Here is an 18492-nt window from a genome sequence, read left to right as displayed (position 1 = left end):
AATGTGTGTCCTGCTGAATGAGTTGGGCCATTGTTTATTTTATTTAGATTGAGGGTGGAGAGATCATTGAGAAAGGATGCGCTTTCTGCCTTGTCTAGATTTTTACTGTGAATGTTGAAGTTTCCAGTTTATTTGGGGAGTGAAGTCGAGCTTAAATATCATGATCTCAATCAGGTTTGAGTGTTGTTTCAGGATGGAAACATTTGCCCTGTCGTTGTGAATTATAGCAATCCCACCTCCGTTTTTGGCTGCCTGTCGAGTCTGAGGAATTTATACCCTTCAGATAGGGCAATGGCGATTGCTGGAGATTTGAGGGTTTTAGCCAGGTCTCAGTAATGAGGCCGATGTCGGGTGAGTTGGTATCCAGTAGGTCCCATAGCTCTATCGCATGCTTCGGGAAAGATCTTACATTTCCCAGGAAGCCTTTCCAGTTTAGCCGAGGTGGAAGGGCTTTTTCAGGAGAGTGGGTTTCTACCTTATGTCCTCTTTGTGGTGTGCAGTGGGCGGGCGGGGTGGGAGGGTGGCTGTCACAATGTGTTGCAGAGCATTGCATGCTTTGATATTTACAGCGCGGGCAAGAGAAGAAACCTTCCAGGACTTGGGGTGAAATTGGGCCTTTGCTGTGACATTGGAAGGGGGAGGGTGGAGGGGGCGACTTCCAATAGACATCAGCTCTTTGCTGGAGTAGATAATTTTGATGCGGGTGTCATGGTCTGAGCTTAAATGGGCAGGGTCTCTGGCGGCTGGCGGCGGTCGGGTGCGGACGGGCGCAGACAGGCTTGCTTTTGGCGCGCCTTTGGCGCACGGCCAGCGCGCCTGCTGCGCACATCCGCTGCGCGCTCCGGTGACCATGAGTTTTATGTAGAGAAAGTGGGAAGAAAGCTAGAACGCTGACCTCCTTCCGCCGGAAGTACCTCCCTCCCCACAACCGGGATATCCTGTGGTGAACCAGAGAGACGGCTCAGGAGAGACAGCGAGGTGGGGTGAGTGAATTTAAAAGCACAGAATCTCTAGAGTGTTTAACAAACCAAAAGCTATTTAAATTCCACAAAATGCATGTACAATTTAGCGTTTACCGATTTGCTGCCCTCTGTGTTGTTTCCTCTGGGAGCGAGCTGGAGGGAATGAGTCAGGGGAGTTAAGCAGCTAGCGCCTGCTGCTAAAGCCGATGCTGCAGTCAAAGCGTGTCCGCTGCGCGCTCTGGTGACCAAGAGTTTTATGTAGAGCAAGTGGGGAGAAAGCTAGAACGCTGACCTCCTTCCGCCGGAAGTACCTCCATCCACACAACCGGGATATCCCATGGTGGACCGGGGAGGTGGCTCAGGAGAGACAGCGAGGTGGGGGTGAGTGAATTTAAAAGCGCAGAATCTCTAGAGTGTTTAATAAAACCACAAGCTATTTAAATTCCACAAAATGCATGTACAATTTAGCATTTAGCGATTTGCTACCCTCGGTGTTGTTTCCTCTGGGAGCGAGCTGGAGGGAATGAGTCAGGGGAGTTAAGCAGCTAGCGCCTGCTGCTAAAGTCCATGCTGCAGTCAAAGCGTGTGCCGGCTTTAGGAGAGATCTACGGAGCAGAGAATGGCTGGTGTGCAACAAGATGTCCTCCACATCTTCCTCCAGTGGGACAACCAGTGAGTCAGCTAAGGGGGAGAATCTATTTGTACATATTACTTCAGTTCCCATCAATTGATATTTTTTATTTAAAATCTTATCAGGGGCAGGTCTGTCATCCCTCTCCACTGTTGGACCACCTACTTGAGTTAATTGGGTTAAAGGACTTCCTCCAGCAGCCGGCTTGTGGAACATAGCAGGGATAGTGAACTGGTGCCCTAGGCTAAAATTTATCAATTGTGCGGGCAGTTTGGTGGTTCAGTAGTAACTACCTGTACCATTTTATCCCCCTCTAGGATACCCTCGCTAATGAGTGTATCAATTCTATTCATGACACAGTTACTTCCTGGATGTTTCTGCTTCCGGGACTTTCTAGGTTTTTTTAGTCTATTTTCCTTCCCAGCACTTTCCCCACCACCCCCACCTCCTCCATTTCCCTCCATCGTTTTCCTTTTCCCCATATTTAGGACTATGTTAGTAAGGATTTAAAATGTTCAGTCAATGGTGAGATGTTAGGATTGTGCCCCACTCACAGGTGCCTCAATAGACACAATGTTCAACTTGGAGTGTACTGTTGGCCGCACACTTAAACAGACCTGTCGACGGGTGACCAGTGCAGAGTTGTTCCAATTCATGGTATGTCTGTCGGAATATCAGTCGTTGGGGGGTGGCCCTGCCCTGCCTCTTCCTGGCAATGACAGGCAAGGACAGGCCCGCCCTTGGCCCGGCTTTATTTATTTATTTATTTATTTGAACTTGTAACGCGCAACAGCTACCCGCAGTGGGTTTCCCGGCGCGGAGGGATAGACTAAAGAAGAAAAAAAAACGGACCAGTATAAGCAGCACCCTGAGACAATTGGATCAACATGCGAATCATCGGAATAGAAATGTTTTAAGTCTTTTCCTGAAGGTGAGAAAATTAGTCTCAGTTTTCAAGGAGGAAGGTAGCGCATTCCAATATTTAGGGGCACGGTGGGAGAAGGCCCGCCCTCCCATTTTTACAAGTTTAAATCGAGGAATGACAAAGTCACAATTAGCAGACGATCTGAGTGTTCGATTAGGCTTGTAAGGTTGAACAAGGTTACGCAGATACATCGGGGCCGAGCCCTGCTTGATTTTAAAAAGATAGCATAAGGCTTTAAAGTTAATGCGGCTAGGAATCCTAAGCCAATGTAAATCGTGTAGAGCCTGCATAGCTGATTGTCTTCTCGGGATGTTACAAAGAAGACGGGCAGCAGAGTTCTGAACAACCTGGAGTTTATTAACAGTGGCCACATCAGCACCAAGGTAGAGGACATTTCCGTAGTCCAGGCGAGAAGTTACCAACGCCTGAACAACGGTTCTCCTAGTAGATGGAGGCAGCATCCATAGAATTTTCTGGAGCCATCGTAGAGTAGTAAAACAGATGGCGGCCACCTGAGTGGCCTGCTGTCTCATGGAGAGTTTGTCGTCTATGAGGAAGCCGAGATTACGGGCCACTGAAGATGGCTGAGGGAGAGGTCCCATCTCACTAGGCCAATGTTGAGGGCCCCATAGATCTTTCTTTTTCCCGAAAATAAGAATTTCGGTCTTGTCACCGTTTAGCTTGAGGAGATGCCTTTGCATCCACCCAGCTATACGTGACAACCCTGTTTTCAAAACCGATATATCGTTGCTTTCGCAACTGGAGAGGAAAAAAACAATCTGAGTATCATCAGCATATGAAAAGATGGTCAACCCAGCGTCTTCTGCTATGGAGGCGAGGGGTCTTATATAGATATTAAACAGCAAAGGGCTGAGTATAGACCCCTGAGGAACGCCATATGCCAATGTATAAGTGGAAGAAGTGGCTTTCGTGGAAAAGACCTGGAAGGTGCGCTCACTTAAAAAGGAGGCAATCCATGCTAAGGCCGGACCGTCCAGTCCCAGGGAACAAAGAGAGCTTAAAAGAATGGAGTGAGACACGGTATCGAACGCCGCACTTAAATCCAAAAGGATAAGCGCTGATGTTTCACCGCGGTCGACACCGTGTCTTAAACTCTCTGTTACCCCAAGAAGGGCGGTCTCAGTGGAATAATTAGCACGAAAACCAGACTGAGATGGATGCAAAAAACCCGACGATTCCACTAGATTGTATAATTGGGTGTTGACATGCCTCTCCAGCACTTTAGAAAGTACGGGTAGCAACGATATTGGTCTAAAATTGGCAAGATTAGACGCATCAGCTCCAGCTTTTTTTAGAAGGGGAACAACCATTGCGTGTTTCCAGTCCCGTAGTACCTGGGATTCACATAATGAGGCGTTTAAAAGTCTCATAAGAACCCTCCGAGGTGCAAGATCTAGTAATTTAAGAAATTTTACAGGAACAGGATCACGCGGTGAGCCCGAACGTATACTATTTAAACAGACGGAGAACGAAGTGTCGTCAAACAATTCCCAGTGTGTCAATTTCACCCTGGAAGAGGACAATTCGATATCTCCGGTCAGTTCAGAACGCAAATCTTCTGTATTCAAAGAGGGGCTCATGGAGTCGTAAATGCGTTCAGCCTTAGCTATAAAAAAATTTGCGATAGAGTTACACTGGGCCTCGTCTAGTGCTGGGGGTGTTGGGATGGTATCAGCTCCTGTCAGTTTTTTAACGACAGAGAAAAGAGTACGAGGACAGTTCTGAGCTTGTGTAACAGTATCCGCAATGTAAGCCGCTTTGGCGGTTTTACATTTTTGATGGTAATCTCTCAAAGCCTCTTTATAGACAGTCTTCTGAGAGACTGAATAAGATTGTCGCCATTTCCGCTCCAGGGCCTTGCATTTAGTGCGCAGGGCTTTCAAGTCAGTAGAAAACCAAGGCGCCGGGGGACGATGTGACCTAACGTGTATGGAAGAAGGCGGGAGGAGAGTGGTCACAGCGTTTATAAGCCAATGGGAAACAACTGTGTTCATCTCACCAACTGAAGCCATACATTCCTTAGGGCAGGTATTGGAAAGATGGTGATTAAACTGATTGATATCAAGTTTCCCCCAACGATAAGTTGGAGCACCCTTATCTGGGATTCTATTTATCTGATGTTTAGGGTATAATAAAGAGAAATGAACCGCAAAATGATCTGACCACTCCAGAGGACAAGCGTTCTGAGAGCAGTTAAAAGAAACATTAGAAAAAATAGGATCCAGTAAATGTCCGGCAGAATGGGTGGAACCGATATTCAACAGAGGCAGGTTGAAGGCCTCCAGGTCAGACAGAAAACGTTTACTATTTGTACACTGAGGGTCCTCAAGAGGCTTTGCCCAGGCACTGCCCGGCCACTGCCCGCGTGCGTCCCGCGCTGTGGGAGCCAGCTCGTGTTTAATTGCAGCGCCTCCGAGCACGAGGATGACGGTGCGCTCTAGTAAGGAGCGTGGTAGATTGTGGGGCTGTGATTCCTGGCCCCTGCTAGACTGCTGGTCAGAGTGGCAGCGTTTCCACTGGACATACTCTTTCAGTAATCAGCAAACCATTCTCAAATCATCAATAACAGCTTCATCTTGTTGTCACTTGGAAAGGAATCAGATACTCATGGTCAAGTCATCCTTAAATCATCTGGAACAAACTAATTTTGTGCAGTAATCAAATATTTATTTTCAAGTCATCCTTAAATCATTAGGGCAATTCCAACTTGTAAAGTCATGAAAGGCTCATTTCTAAACCCTGCTGATAACTTCAAGACCTTGATGATGTCTGATGATGTTAAAATTACTTCTAAAGTAGTTGGATGATCAAACAATGACCCTGGGATGGCTTCTAAAGTAACGCTGGTTGACTTGGGAAACCTGGGTGCAGCCAAATACAAATGTATCTCTCTTTTTCTTTGTTCTCTCCTTCATCCTTTCTCCCATGTTCTCCATCTATTTTTCTCTGCTACTTATCTCTTTCCTTGTCCCACCCTTTTTACTCTCTCCCCTTGCTCATCTCCTTTTCATCCTCGTACGGTTCTCTTTTACTGTACTTCTCCCCGTTCCATGTTCCTCCTTTGTTTTCTCCTCTTCCATAAATTTCCCAATGCTTTTTTCTTTTCCATCCCTTGGTCATTCCCGTATTTCATTCTGTTCTCTATTTCTCCCTCCTTTCTTCCTTCAAATACATAGGCAGTTCCTGTCTCCTGGTGCCAGCCGATGGGTGAACATTGACAGTAAAACCATGGAAAAGACTTTGGAGGGGATGAAGAAACCAGGCCGGTTTGTGCTTGATGATGCCCAGATGCACATCTACATGCTCATGAAAAAGGTATTTTTAAATAGAGCTCTATCACTCAACTTCAAAACTACCATAGCCGTATGGGTTGTCAGAATATTGTAGATGTGAGAAAAGTGATGACATTATTCTCTGAGTTTTCATGCATATGAAAATTCTATGTTTCCTTCTATTAATCGTTATTGTAATGTTTTTGCCACAGCGGCCCTAACTTAAAAACACAAAGTCCTCCCAAAACCATAAAAAGCAACCTTTTCATAAGACTTCTAAAGAACTAGGGGCACTGCAAGTGTTGACCTCTGCTTTTTTACGTAATTAGGCATATGTTGACTATTGTTATGCCGCAAAGAGATGGCATTTTATAAATTGTACTATAACTGCACTTTTATTGTGGTCTTGGAGATTGTGAATGGTGACAGTATGTGAAGTATAATATAAATCACACACAGATTGAAAGAAAACCATGCTCCATTTCATAAAGTGTATCATTATAAAGTCAGCCTGGGGAAAGCCAATATGTCACAGCTGTGAAACCAGTTGGCTTTGGCAATGCCATATATTTTATGGTAGAGGGCATGCACATAGATTGCCACCTGGATGAGAGAGCATCCAAGGTGGACATAATTGAAAGTATTTTGTTTTATTTTACAAATTCCATTTGTAGTTGGCTGCGGTGGATGTTTGCACATTCATGCAGGTATCTTTGAATGCAATTGGTAAAAATAACAATACATTCATGGTGTCTGCTGTGCCTCCGTGCACGGACACAGTCAGTCTGTAGTGTAGCTTTTCTCAAGAAATACAGTATGTTAAGCTGAGAAGACTTTATTCAGCACCTCATCCATGTAGCTTTAATATTTATCTGGCTAACTGACTCTTCAACTCTCCATACGTTCTAAATCACAGAACATTCAACTTTGAGCCTCACACCTAAAGTGATGCATACTTTATGGCACTCCACACTTCTCCCCTTTATTAACAAATATGACTTATTAACATTTGATCAATATTGTTATCCAAAATAAACTCACTCAATCAAAAAATATTATATACAGTTCTATGTAAATATCAAATTCCCTTTCAAACCTAAAAACACATTCACAGTTTCATATATAAAAATTAATTCCCACTTTCATACCTAACATGCCCATACAGTAATCTCATTTTATTTCTTACCAATATCATTCAAATATCCTGGCCGTCTTATCACTCTATCCCCTTTGTTCCTTATATGTGACCCAGGTCCAAATGCATTTGGTTCCATATAGGCCAGATCCACGTCATCACAGAATCTTTGCTCGTTCACCAGTTTCACTCTTTCTGTCATCAAAATAATATTTCATTTTTGTTGATTAGCTCTCTCATTCTTCATCCAGCCTTCCACAGTTCTTTCTTTTAAAGCTTTGTTCCATTTCATCTATCCTGGACACTCAAAGGAGAGTCATTAATCAGATCTTGCAATACTTCCCTCCAACACTATTAGCTTTTGCTAATTGAATACATTCTTTTAGGATTGTATTAATTCTTTCTATAGACCCATTTATTTCTATATGATAAATAGAACTCTTCCTGTGTTTTACACCACATTTTCTAAAATAATCTTCAATAGCACTTGAGCAGAACCAAGGCCATAATCAGACAAAATCAAGCAATCAATGGATTTGTACAGTTTATCACCCAGTGGGGTATCATCAATAGATTTGTTTAGCAAAGCTTATCACCCAGTGGGGTATCCTGGTGCTTGCAGGTCCAGGTGGGCATATTCGAACATCCAGGTCTTGAGTGCCTTGGACAGAAGAGAAAATTATAACAAAGTACAGTGTTCTGCTGAGGCAAGCAATACTGAATAATGAGGCCTAATACGAGCACAGCCTAAGCAGTCTAATAAGGATTACGAAATACAAAATGGAGTCACACTGGCTAACGAAAGCTTGCATGCTGCAGGGATAACTCAGTGGGTTGCATAACGTGAATGCAAATGGTGTCTATTTAGTCACACATTGCTAACCTAATATAGCATAAAATGAGTGCATTGCGAGGAGGGAAATTTCAAACCTAACACTGCTCAGTCATCACCCTTCTCTGATATTCTCTTCCTCTGCTACCACCCTTGCATCCTCACTTTCCCTACTGTTATGCTGCCACTCCCCTACTCTGCCATGAACTTCCCCTGTCATTCCTGTGCCATGATCATCCCCCTTCTTTACCATCACCCTCATGCTCCTCTGCCATCACCTCACTACAGTCAAGTCAAAAACCACTTTATTCAGTTAATAAAAACCATAAAAGTACCATACATATATCACAATACATCGCACAGTAAAACATCAAAAATCCAAGTTATCAATAAATATGGGCAACCTAAAAAGAAAAAGATAATATAAAACCATAATTCATTAGATCACATAAAAATCCAGACTGCCATTAGAACATACATAGCAATAAATCACCACAGTAAAAATAATTCAGTTTAAAAATACTAGTATAAAAAGAATAATCACATAAACTTGATGGATGGTCATTAGGACGTCATAGGGAACCGTTTTTTCTTAAGTCTCACAGCTGCGACTGAAAAACTTGCAATATTAAATATTCCCATGGATCATTCAACAGCTGAAGATAGAGTAAAGCAGGTTTCACCTGTATAAAAACCTTTTCCCCTTAAAATTGGAAATAAAAACCTCCTACAGACACCACTGTAAAAATAACTTAACATTATAAAGTGCATGGTGTCCTGAGTCGAGAAATTATCACAAGTACAAAGACCTGAGTCACACACCCTACTCCAGCCTTGCAAATTGCCCAGGAAAAGATGAATTAGATTAAAACGAAACCTGGTTAAAAGCAGGCGATGGAAGGGCTTTGTGACTATTCTCAGATAATGTTCAGTCTTGAGGGGTTTTTTCAACAAATAGTAAGCATTTACTGAAGGTTTCATTAACTCAATTTCCTCCCGCTCAGCCGACATCAAATTCAGAAAATGTGTTTTTACCCATGCCAGGTCCTTTTTCCTTATTTTATTAGGGAAATTAAATAGTTCTTGGCACCCAAATTTGTTTAAGATATACTTAACATAGTAAAGCCATGGAATATTGTTAACTCGTTCCAGGGTGACACAATCCCTTATAATCTTATGGTTCAGCGTTAATTCTGGGTTAAGCCAGATCTTGAGCCAGCATACCACCGTGGCCAGCCTCAACCAGTCTGCCACATATCCAACACCCAGCTTTTGGTGTATTATAAAAGTTGGGGTGGATTGGGGGACTGACAGGAGGGTATGTAAGAACTTATTTTCACCTATCTGAACCCCCTCCATTGGCTTATAGCCCCAGGTAGCTGAACCATATGGATCAATGGCTATATATTTAGACCTATAAATGTTGAGCATGGCATCAATTGGTTTGGCTCCCAGTCGCTGGGCAAATCCATGCACAGCAGCCGTTGACCTTGCCAACGCATTTATTTTTACTTTCTGTTGGGGTACCCATGAGCCCCTCTCGTCAAAAAGTCATCCTGGTCAGCTCTGCGCCTTCACAGTAAAAAGATTTAGATTTTTTTTGTTTCCGGCGCATGGTCATTACATGTGATTTGGCTATATTAACAACTAGGTCCAATGACTTCATATAGGCCCCAAAGGAATCTAAAAGCCTCTGGACCCCTACAACAGAACGGGCTAATAAAACAGTATCATCCACGTATAGGAGCACAGGAATAACCCTGTCTCCTACTCTCGGTATATCCAAACTAGCCATTCTAAAACTTCATCTAAATTATTGATGTATAAAGTAAAAGGTAATGGTGCTAAAATACATCCTTGGCGTACACCTCTGCCAGATTTAAAGTGCCTTGTGCATTTCCCTTCTTGGTTGACCCTCACCCTTGCAGAGAGCTCCCTGTGTAGATCCGTCAAGAAGTGAACTAGACTTGGGGCTTTGCCCATGTCTAGCAGGATAAGCCAAAACTTGGATCTATTTACCAGGTTGAAAGCCGATGAAAGATCCAAAAAAGCCATCTGTAGTGTCCCTGCTCTAGCTATGGTGCATTTACCTGCTAATAAATGTAAATTTAGACACTGGTCCAGAGTACCCCTTCCACTTCTAAAACCATATTGAAGATTAGTTAAAACTTCGTTCTCTTCTAGCCAGTCCATTAACTTAGTTAAAATCACTTTCCCTAAACTTTTACTGCAGAGTCTATTAATGATACCGACCTATACCCCCTCTGACCTTTTTTAAAGACTAGAATAATGGTAAAAGATGACCAGGATAGCAGGAATCCCTGACAGCTTGCCACATTGTAAACATTTGTCAAAGTTTTGGCCCAAAAAGTTGGGTTTTGTTTATATAGATCAGCCGGGACACCATCAGGGCCAGGGGCCTTATTACTGGTCATTCCCATAATTGCCAATTCCACTTCACCTTCATTAAAGACAATTTTGGGAAAAACCTTACTGATTCCTAAGCTAATGGGTACATCTGGGCTAGAGGTGGCCTCATATATGGCTTCAAAGTGAGAAAGCCATTGAGCTTCTGTAATATTGCATTCAACAGGGGCATTCTCTATCCTGTAAAAGAAAGGTTTATTTACAATGGCCAGAATCTGGAGCTATCTTTTAAAACTTCCACTGATAATAAAGTGTTCCACGCTTCTTTAATTTCCTTTTTACGAGTGGATAGAGCAAGCTTGTACATCTTTCTTAACCTGGCTATATGGTCTTTATCTCGTGGGACGATTTTCAGTGCTGCTATCAATTTTTCGATGTGCTTCAGAGCAGTTGCTGTCAAACCATCTCTCTCCTAGATCTAATTGGTAAGGAGAGGTCTGACGCTACCTGCGCACAAATGCCTTCAAACGCTGTAAGTACCATCGACCCCTGTCTAGTGTTATCTAGGCAGGTTTCGATCTTATCCTCAACCTTTACACATAGGTCCTGGAAAAAAAGGTCCGGGATTACCTTAGCCCATTTTAGTCTAAATAAGACAATGGGAGAAATCTATTTTGACAAGCTAAACCATTACCTTCATCAGTCTTCTCAGGGATCAAGGTTGGTGGCTTTGGGGCACTTGCTAAACTCCAATTTGACATAGCAGGGCGAATCTTCTCTCTAGGGTTCGAGTGGGGGGTGGGACGGCCTCGTCCTTCCATTAAGGGTTGAAGCCCCGAGAAGTTTCACCCGATAGATGTACACTGATGGATGGTGGATAAAAAAAAAACAATGGCAGAGCCCTGAAGACCCCCTGACCCTCCTTGGGGCCATCCCTAAATAGCGGCCCGGCTATATCCGCACTGTCAAAATTAACGACAATGCAGTCACCTTCAGTCTGTTTAGGTCTGTGGCCCACCCACCCCACTCGCCTAGCCATTACGATATGTGAAGAAACCTTAATCCTGCTATTGGAATAGTGATCACACCAATGTTTGGTTTTGCATAGCAATTCCATAGTAGATTCAGTGTTGTGCTCTTTCAGTGGAGGAACCCCTGTAAGTTTGGCAACTAGGGGAGTGCCTTCTTTGGGCAAATGAAGTCTACTACTAATTATCACATTTTTATCCCCTGGGCTACCAAGGCTCCTGTTCTGATCTTGAGCCTTGTGAGTGGGCAAAAGTCTTGGGAGGATCTCAGTATGACAGCGAGTGGTTCCCCTGCCTGTCTCCCTACTGTTGCGTCTGGATTAATTATAGAGGTGGGCTTAGACCTATTTCTTGGTGGTGTTTGATTAACGGGACCCTCCGCCCTATTATCAACTTTAGGCTGCATTTGTGCTCGGGGGATGAAGTTATTATTAGAGTTTTTGCAGGTTGTTTGTAGGCCCCCTAGCTGGATCTCAAGGCGCTCCAATTTTGCCTTAATCCCCTCAACAGAGGTGTTCAATGAGATAACACTATCTTTAGCAATGTTAGAAAAAATAGGTGCTTCAGCCGTGAATTAAAAAATTCCGCCATCACTTTCCGAACTGCAGACTGGACACATGAGTCTGGGTCTCCGGTCTGGCTTTTGGGTCAACTCAGAAGATAAGTGGCCAGGCTTGCTTGATCTTTTTTTCCCCTTCTTTTTCCCTGGACAAATCGAATGGGCCTTCTGCAGGGATGCATCTTCTCTGAGAGTCTTGTTATTCGCCTCTCCAGTGCCCCTTTCCAGTCTATTAATATGTAAGGTGCCTTCCCCCCCTATTCCCTGCTGAATTTTCAGCACTCTCGGTTCAATGGGACAGGATTTTTAGGGGGGCTATCTGGTACAATTGAACTCCCGGCAGGGTCAGAACTTAAACCCAGCTCAACCTCCGTATTTTGGATTTCCTTATTCAGGGCCCCCACAGCCGAGGTCAGATAAGACATGATTGAGGCAGAGTTCCTGGGCACCTTCACTCTTGCACTCCCCTGATCTTGGCTGCATGGTTGTTTGCGGTTACCCATTGTTGCTGGTGAAAGCGTTGATGTTAAGGGAGTGGCCCAGCCTCCTCCGGGCTCTGACGGGTGCAGACGAGCCTGCCCTTGGTCCAGGCTTCGCCCAGGCACACCTGCACGCATCCTGTGCTGGGGGAACCCTGTCTGGTTTTCAAGCACTTCCTACTCCCTGCTGACGAGAGGCAACTACCTCGAAACACGTGTCCAGGGATGGCTAATGCGACACATACTTATTCATACACTTCGTAGCATAGGCGTACTCGCCGTCGCTACTACATCGTCCACAGTTCCTTGGGGCAACTTGCTGGTGTGACGAGCAGTGTGCGTCCATTTATACCTGATACACTTCCTGGTGCTGGCAGGGTGCGTCTGTGGCGGTGGTGGCACCTCACCTCAAAGCAGTATGGGGACTGTGGTCCCCGCCTCCTCGGCAGCAGTGGCAGCGGTAGCGGTAATATGCCCCCACGGTCAAGATTGCAGCAGGATTTGCAGGCACTGGCAAGTGTGGCAGGTATGGGCTCCCGCATTGTCTGGTTTTTAAGTGCCTCCTGGTGCTGGCAGGGTGCGTCTGTGGCGGAGCCTCACCGCATAGCAGTCTGGGGGCTGTGGTCCTAGCCTCCCTGACAGCAGTGGGAGTGGTAGTGGTAATATGCCCCCCCCGGCCCCCAGCGGTCAAGATTGCAGAAGATTTGCAGGCGCTGGCAAGTGTGGCAGTATGGGCTCCCTACAGTCACTATCCCTTTCTGTCCTCACCTCCCTCTGCCATCATCCTCCCCTTCCTCTCTGAACACCCACTCTTCTCTGATATAGATCTATATAACTTCTAGATACATTTTAATCATTTAAATGCTTAATCTATTTGAACATTTTGTGTCTGCCTATCATATCCTACATGAAGTCTACCACCACCATGTGCAATAAACAGTGATAGCCAGTGCTTAGTTTGTATAACAATAAGTGCCAGGACCATTCTCTTTTTCAGAAGCCTGGGGCTGATGTTATCAAAGGTCAGTTTGCTGGACACCAAGGTTACATACATTTGATTTCTGTCAAGCCTCTTTATTCCACTACCTGACACTCCTTGCAACTTTAACTCACTCTTGCAGGTTCTTTTTCATCCATGCGTTTTCCCTTTGTGACAGTTTTTCCATCTTTTTCTCCATCCTTCTTTCTCAATTGTTTTATCTATTGCTTGCTCTAGATTTAAGTCTTATGAGGAAAAATAAGTGCCGGCCCCAAAACTTAGTGCTGGTGGGCCCCACCTGGAACCACCAGCTCAAATTATCTGGACTTGTGGACTGGCGGCACTGCGTAAACAACACATCAAATGGCACCCATACATTTATCACACACGCCTTTGCATATATATGTATATATATATATATATATTATCTACTGGCGGTCGCCAGTAGATAGTTATAGTTAGGACCGTGTTTCCATAGGAAATCCGCAACATTCTATTTGGAATAACTTTGGCGCCGGTTGACGAATCCTGGCAAAATTTTCTAAATAGGTGGGGCGCTCCGCTCCGCTCCTACCCTGAAAGTCTCGGGGGAATCGTCAAGCGGGGGCTGAGAAAAAAGGGGTCCCAAAACGCGTTTTCCCCATGCAATTTTCCATAGGGACCTTTAGTCCAAGGTACAGCCCGAACGGCTGAACAGAATTACTTGAAATTTGGAAGAGAGGTAGTCCTCAGCTCAGGGATGTGCCTTTTGCATATATGGAGTCAATCTGTTCAGTAGTTCCTGAGAAAATTGCAGTTAAAAGCACTTACATATCTATATTTACATGTTAGTCAACGTTCGAATCGGTCGAAATCAGGAAGTGTCGGCCGCCATTTTGTTTGTTTTCAGTGCGAGAGTGAAAAAGGAAGGTGGTGAACGTGAAAAGGTGGCAGGGTAGAGAGTTCCTGACCCCCTAGCCTTTGTCAGGGGGTCCCTGAAGGACCCCGAAGGCAGAAAAAAACATAAAGTTTTATTTTTTTTTTAAATCCCGGGGGTGCGCGTTTTTTTTTTTTAATACGTAGTTTATTGTTAAATAAATATATTAAAAAAAAATAATACATACATAACTTAGCATTTAAAAAACCGTACAAATTCACTGAAAAAACCATAGGTTTCACACACGTTATAGTTAGGAATTAGCATTTAAAAAACCTTGCAAATTCACTTAAAAAACGATAGGTTTCACACATGTTATAGTTAGGTGGATATTTCTCTCGTAAAAAACCAATGAAATTCCCCCGTTTTAGTTAGTTCAGATAACTATAACTCGCGCGGCCGCCACTCTATCACAAGGATGATGTCATCAGTGATGTCATGAGTGATGCCACTGACCATGTCATGAGTGATGTAATATGTGACGTCATCAGCAGTGGATTGCGGTCGCGCGAGTTATAGTTATCTGAACTAACTATAACGGGGGAATTTCATTGTTTTTTTACGAGAGAAATATCCACCTAACTATAACATGTGTGAAACCTATGGTTTTTTAAGTGAATATATATATATATATATATGTTCCTCAAAATGCCCAAGCATGCAGGGCGCACTCACAGCAAGACACACCATCCGGCGTCATTTAAACAGGAGATGAACACACAAAGATGCTCCTTGGTTATTTTATTGTGACCTGACGCGTTTCGAAGCAATAGCTTCTTTCTCAAAGGTCTCAGTCGAAATGGCAGTCTCAAGGCACTCCGTACAGGAGGTCATTAGTAGACCCAGCTTGCCCCGCCCTCAGTGGGCTGCGCCGCCGAGTGCATATTGCACTCTGGGAAATATAGTCCTTGCACGGAGAAATCAAACCTATAGTAGGTCTTGAATAACTGTCAATGTTAGACATCCATTACATACCCTAAGAGGGCCCAAGAGCAGCCTGCATGCTCGGATTGTTCCATCTTGCTGTGCCGTATTTGCGGACTGGAATAATTTCCTCCCATGGCTTCCATCAAATTTCCAGGATGTTGCTGCCCCCCGCGGCAGGACGGCCGCGTTCAACAAATGTTCCTCAAAATGCCCAAGCATGCAGGGGCGCACTCACAGCAAGACACACCATCCGGCGTCATTTAAACAGGAGATGAACACACAAAGATGCTCCTTGCTTATTTTATTGTGACCTGACGCGTTTCGAAGCAATATCTTCTTTCTCAAAGGTCTCAGTCGAAATGGCAGTCTCAAGGCACTCCGTACAGAAGGTCATTAGTAGACCCAGCTTGCCCCGCCCTCAGTGGGCCGCGCCGCCGAGTGCATATTGCACTCTGGGAAATATAGTCCTTGCACGGAGAAATCAAACCTATAGTAGGTCTTGAATAACTGTCAATGTTAGGCATCCATTACATACCCTAAGTGGGCCCAGGAGCAGCCTGCATGCTCTCATTGTTCCATCTTGCTGTGCCGTATTTACGGGCTGGAATCGTTTCCTCCCACGGCTTCCATCAAATTTCCAGGATGTTGCTGCCCCCCGCGGAAGGACGGCAGCGTTCAACAAATGTTCCTCAAAATGCCCAAGCATGCAGGGGCCCACTCACAGCAAGACACACCATCCGGCGTCATTTAAACAGGAGATGAACACACAAAGATGCTCCTTGATTATTTTATTGTGACCTGACGCGTTTCGAAGCAATAGCTTCTTTCTCAAAGGTGTCAGTCGAAATGGCAGTCTCAAGGCACTCCGTACAGAAGGTCATTAGTAGACCCAGCTTGCCCCGCCCTCAGTGGGCCGCGCCGCCGAGTGCATATTGCACTCTGGGAAATATAGTCCTTGCATGGAGAAATCAAACCTATAGTAGGTCTTGAATAACTGTCAATGTTAGACATCCATTACATACCCTAAGTGGGCCCAGGAGCAGCCTGCATGCTCGCATTGTTCCATCTTGCTGTGCCGTATTTGCGGGCTGGAATCGTTTCCTCCCACGGCTTCCATCAAATTTCCAGGATATTGCTGCCCCCCGCGGCAGGACGGCCGCGTTCAACAAATGTTCCTCAAAATGCCCAAGCATGCAGGGGTGCACTCACAGCAAGACACACCATCCGGCGTCATTTAAACAGGAGATGAACACACAAAGATGCTCCTTGATTATTTTATTGTGACCTGACGCGTTTCGAAGCAATAGCTTCTTTCTCAAAGGTTTCAGTCGAAATGGCAGTCTCAAGGCACTCCGTACAGAAGGTCATCAGTAGACCCAGCTTGCCCCGCCCTCAGTGGGCCGCGCCGCCGAGTGCATATTGCACTCTGGGAAATATAGTCCTTGCACGGAGAAATCAAACCTATAGTAGGTCTTGAATAACTGTCAATGTTAGACATCCATTACATACCCTAAGTGGGCCCAGGAGCAGCCTGCATGCTCTCATTGTTCCATCTTGCTGTGCCGTATTTACGGGCTGGAATCGTTTCCTCCCACAGCTTCCATCAAATTTCCAGGATGTTGCTGCCCCCCGCGGCAGGACGGCCGCGTTCAACAAATGTTCCTCAAAATGCCCAAGCATGCAGGGGCGCACTCACAGCAAGACACACCATCCGGCGTCATTTAAACAGGAGATGAACACACAAAGATGCTCCTTGATTATTTTATTGTGACCTGACGCGTTTCGAAGCAATAGCTTTTTTCTCAAAGTTCTGAGTCGAAATGGCAGTCTCAAGGCACTCCGTACAGAAGGTCATTAGTAGACCCAGCTTGCCCCGCCCTCAGTGGGCCACGCCGCCGAGTGCATATTGCACTCTGGGAAATATAGTCCTTGCACGGAGAAATCAAACCTATAGTAGGTCTTGAATAACTGTCAATGTTAGACATCCATTAGATACCCTAAGTGGGCCCAGGAGCAGCCTGCATGCTCGCATTGTTCCATCTTGCTGTGCCCTATTTGCGGGCTGGAATCGTTTCCTCCCACGGCTTCCATCAAATTTCCAGGATGTTGCTGCCCCCCGCGGCAGGACGGCCGCGTTCAACAAATGTTCCTCAAAATGCCCAAGCATGCAGGGGCGCACTCACAGCAAGACACACCATCCGGCGTCATTTAAACAGGAGATGAACACACAAAGATGAGGGCGGGGCAAGCTGGGTCTACTAATGACCTTCTGTACGGAGTGCCTTGAGACTGCCATTTCGACTGAGACCTTTGAGAAAGAAGCTATTGCTTCGAAACGCATCAGGTCACAATAAAATAATCAAGGAGCATCTTTGTGTGTTCATCTCCTGTTTAAATGACGCCGGATGGCGTTTTCCCCATGCATTTTCCCATAGGACCTTTAGTCGAAGGTACAGCCCGAACGGCTGAACAGAATTACTTGAAATTTGGCAGAGAGGTAGTCCTCAGGTCAAGGAAGTGCCTATTGCATATATGGAGTCAATCTGTTCAGTAGTTTCTGAGAAAATTGCATTTAAAAGCACATACATATCTATAGCCGCGCACTGTGCGCACACCGTGCGCGCACCCTAACGTGCGCAAGCGTAATTCTGATTGGTGGATTCATGACAGTCAACATTTGAATCGGTCGAAATCAGGAAGCGTCAGCCGCCATTTTGTTTGTTGTGGGTGCGAGAGTGAAAAAGAGAGGTGGCGAATGTGAAAAGGGGGCAGGGTAGAGAGTTCCTGACCCCCTAGCCTTTGTCAGGGGGTCCCTAAAGGACCCCGAAGGGTAAAAAAACATTTTTTTAATTTTTTTTTTGGTAAATCGCGGGGTGCGCACACCATGCGCGCACGAGGATAAACCATAAAAAAAATATAATTTTTTTTTAAAAAAATTAGCATTTAAAAAACCGTACACATTCACTTAAAAAACCATAGGTTTCACACACGTTATAGTTAGGAATTAGCATTTAAAAAACCTTGCAAATTCACTTAAAAAACCATAGGTTTCACACATGTTATAGTTAGGTGGACATTTCACTCGTAAAAACCAATGAAATTCCACCGTTATAGTTAGTTCAGATAACTATAAGTCACGCGACCGCCACTCTATCACAAGGATGATGTCATCAGTGATGTCATGAGTGATGCCACTGACCATGTCATGAGTGATGAAATATGTGACGTCATGAGCACTGGATTGCGGGCGCGCGAGTTATAGTTATCTGAACTAACTATAACGGTGGAATTTCATTGGTTTTTTACGAGTGAAATGTCCACCTAACTATAACATGTGTGAAACCTATGGTTTTTTAAGTGAATTTATATATATATATATATATATATATATATATATATATATATATATATATATATTGCTCCTCCGGTTGCTTCGGTATGCCCACCAGCTCCAGAACA

The 18492-nt window shown here is 44.7% G+C and overlaps 1 protein-coding gene across 1 annotated transcript in view; it reads left to right on the top strand.

Moving 5' to 3' along the window:
• RGS11 (regulator of G protein signaling 11) overlaps positions 1 to 18492 on the top strand; it is a 1592422-nt gene that overhangs the window by 1356139 nt on the left and 217791 nt on the right. Inside the window, exon 15 of the mRNA XM_085632193.1 lies at positions 5716 to 5854. Within this exon, the coding sequence (XP_085488319.1) occupies positions 5716 to 5854 (139 nt within the window). The remainder of the gene's footprint in view (positions 1 to 5715; positions 5855 to 18492) is intronic.

The sequence above is a fragment of the Triturus cristatus genome, chromosome 10 (assembly GCF_964204655.1).
Source record: "Triturus cristatus chromosome 10, aTriCri1.1, whole genome shotgun sequence".
NCBI classification, from domain to species: Eukaryota; Metazoa; Chordata; class Amphibia; order Caudata; family Salamandridae; genus Triturus; species Triturus cristatus.
This window is presented reverse-complemented; position numbering and strand designations above follow the sequence as displayed.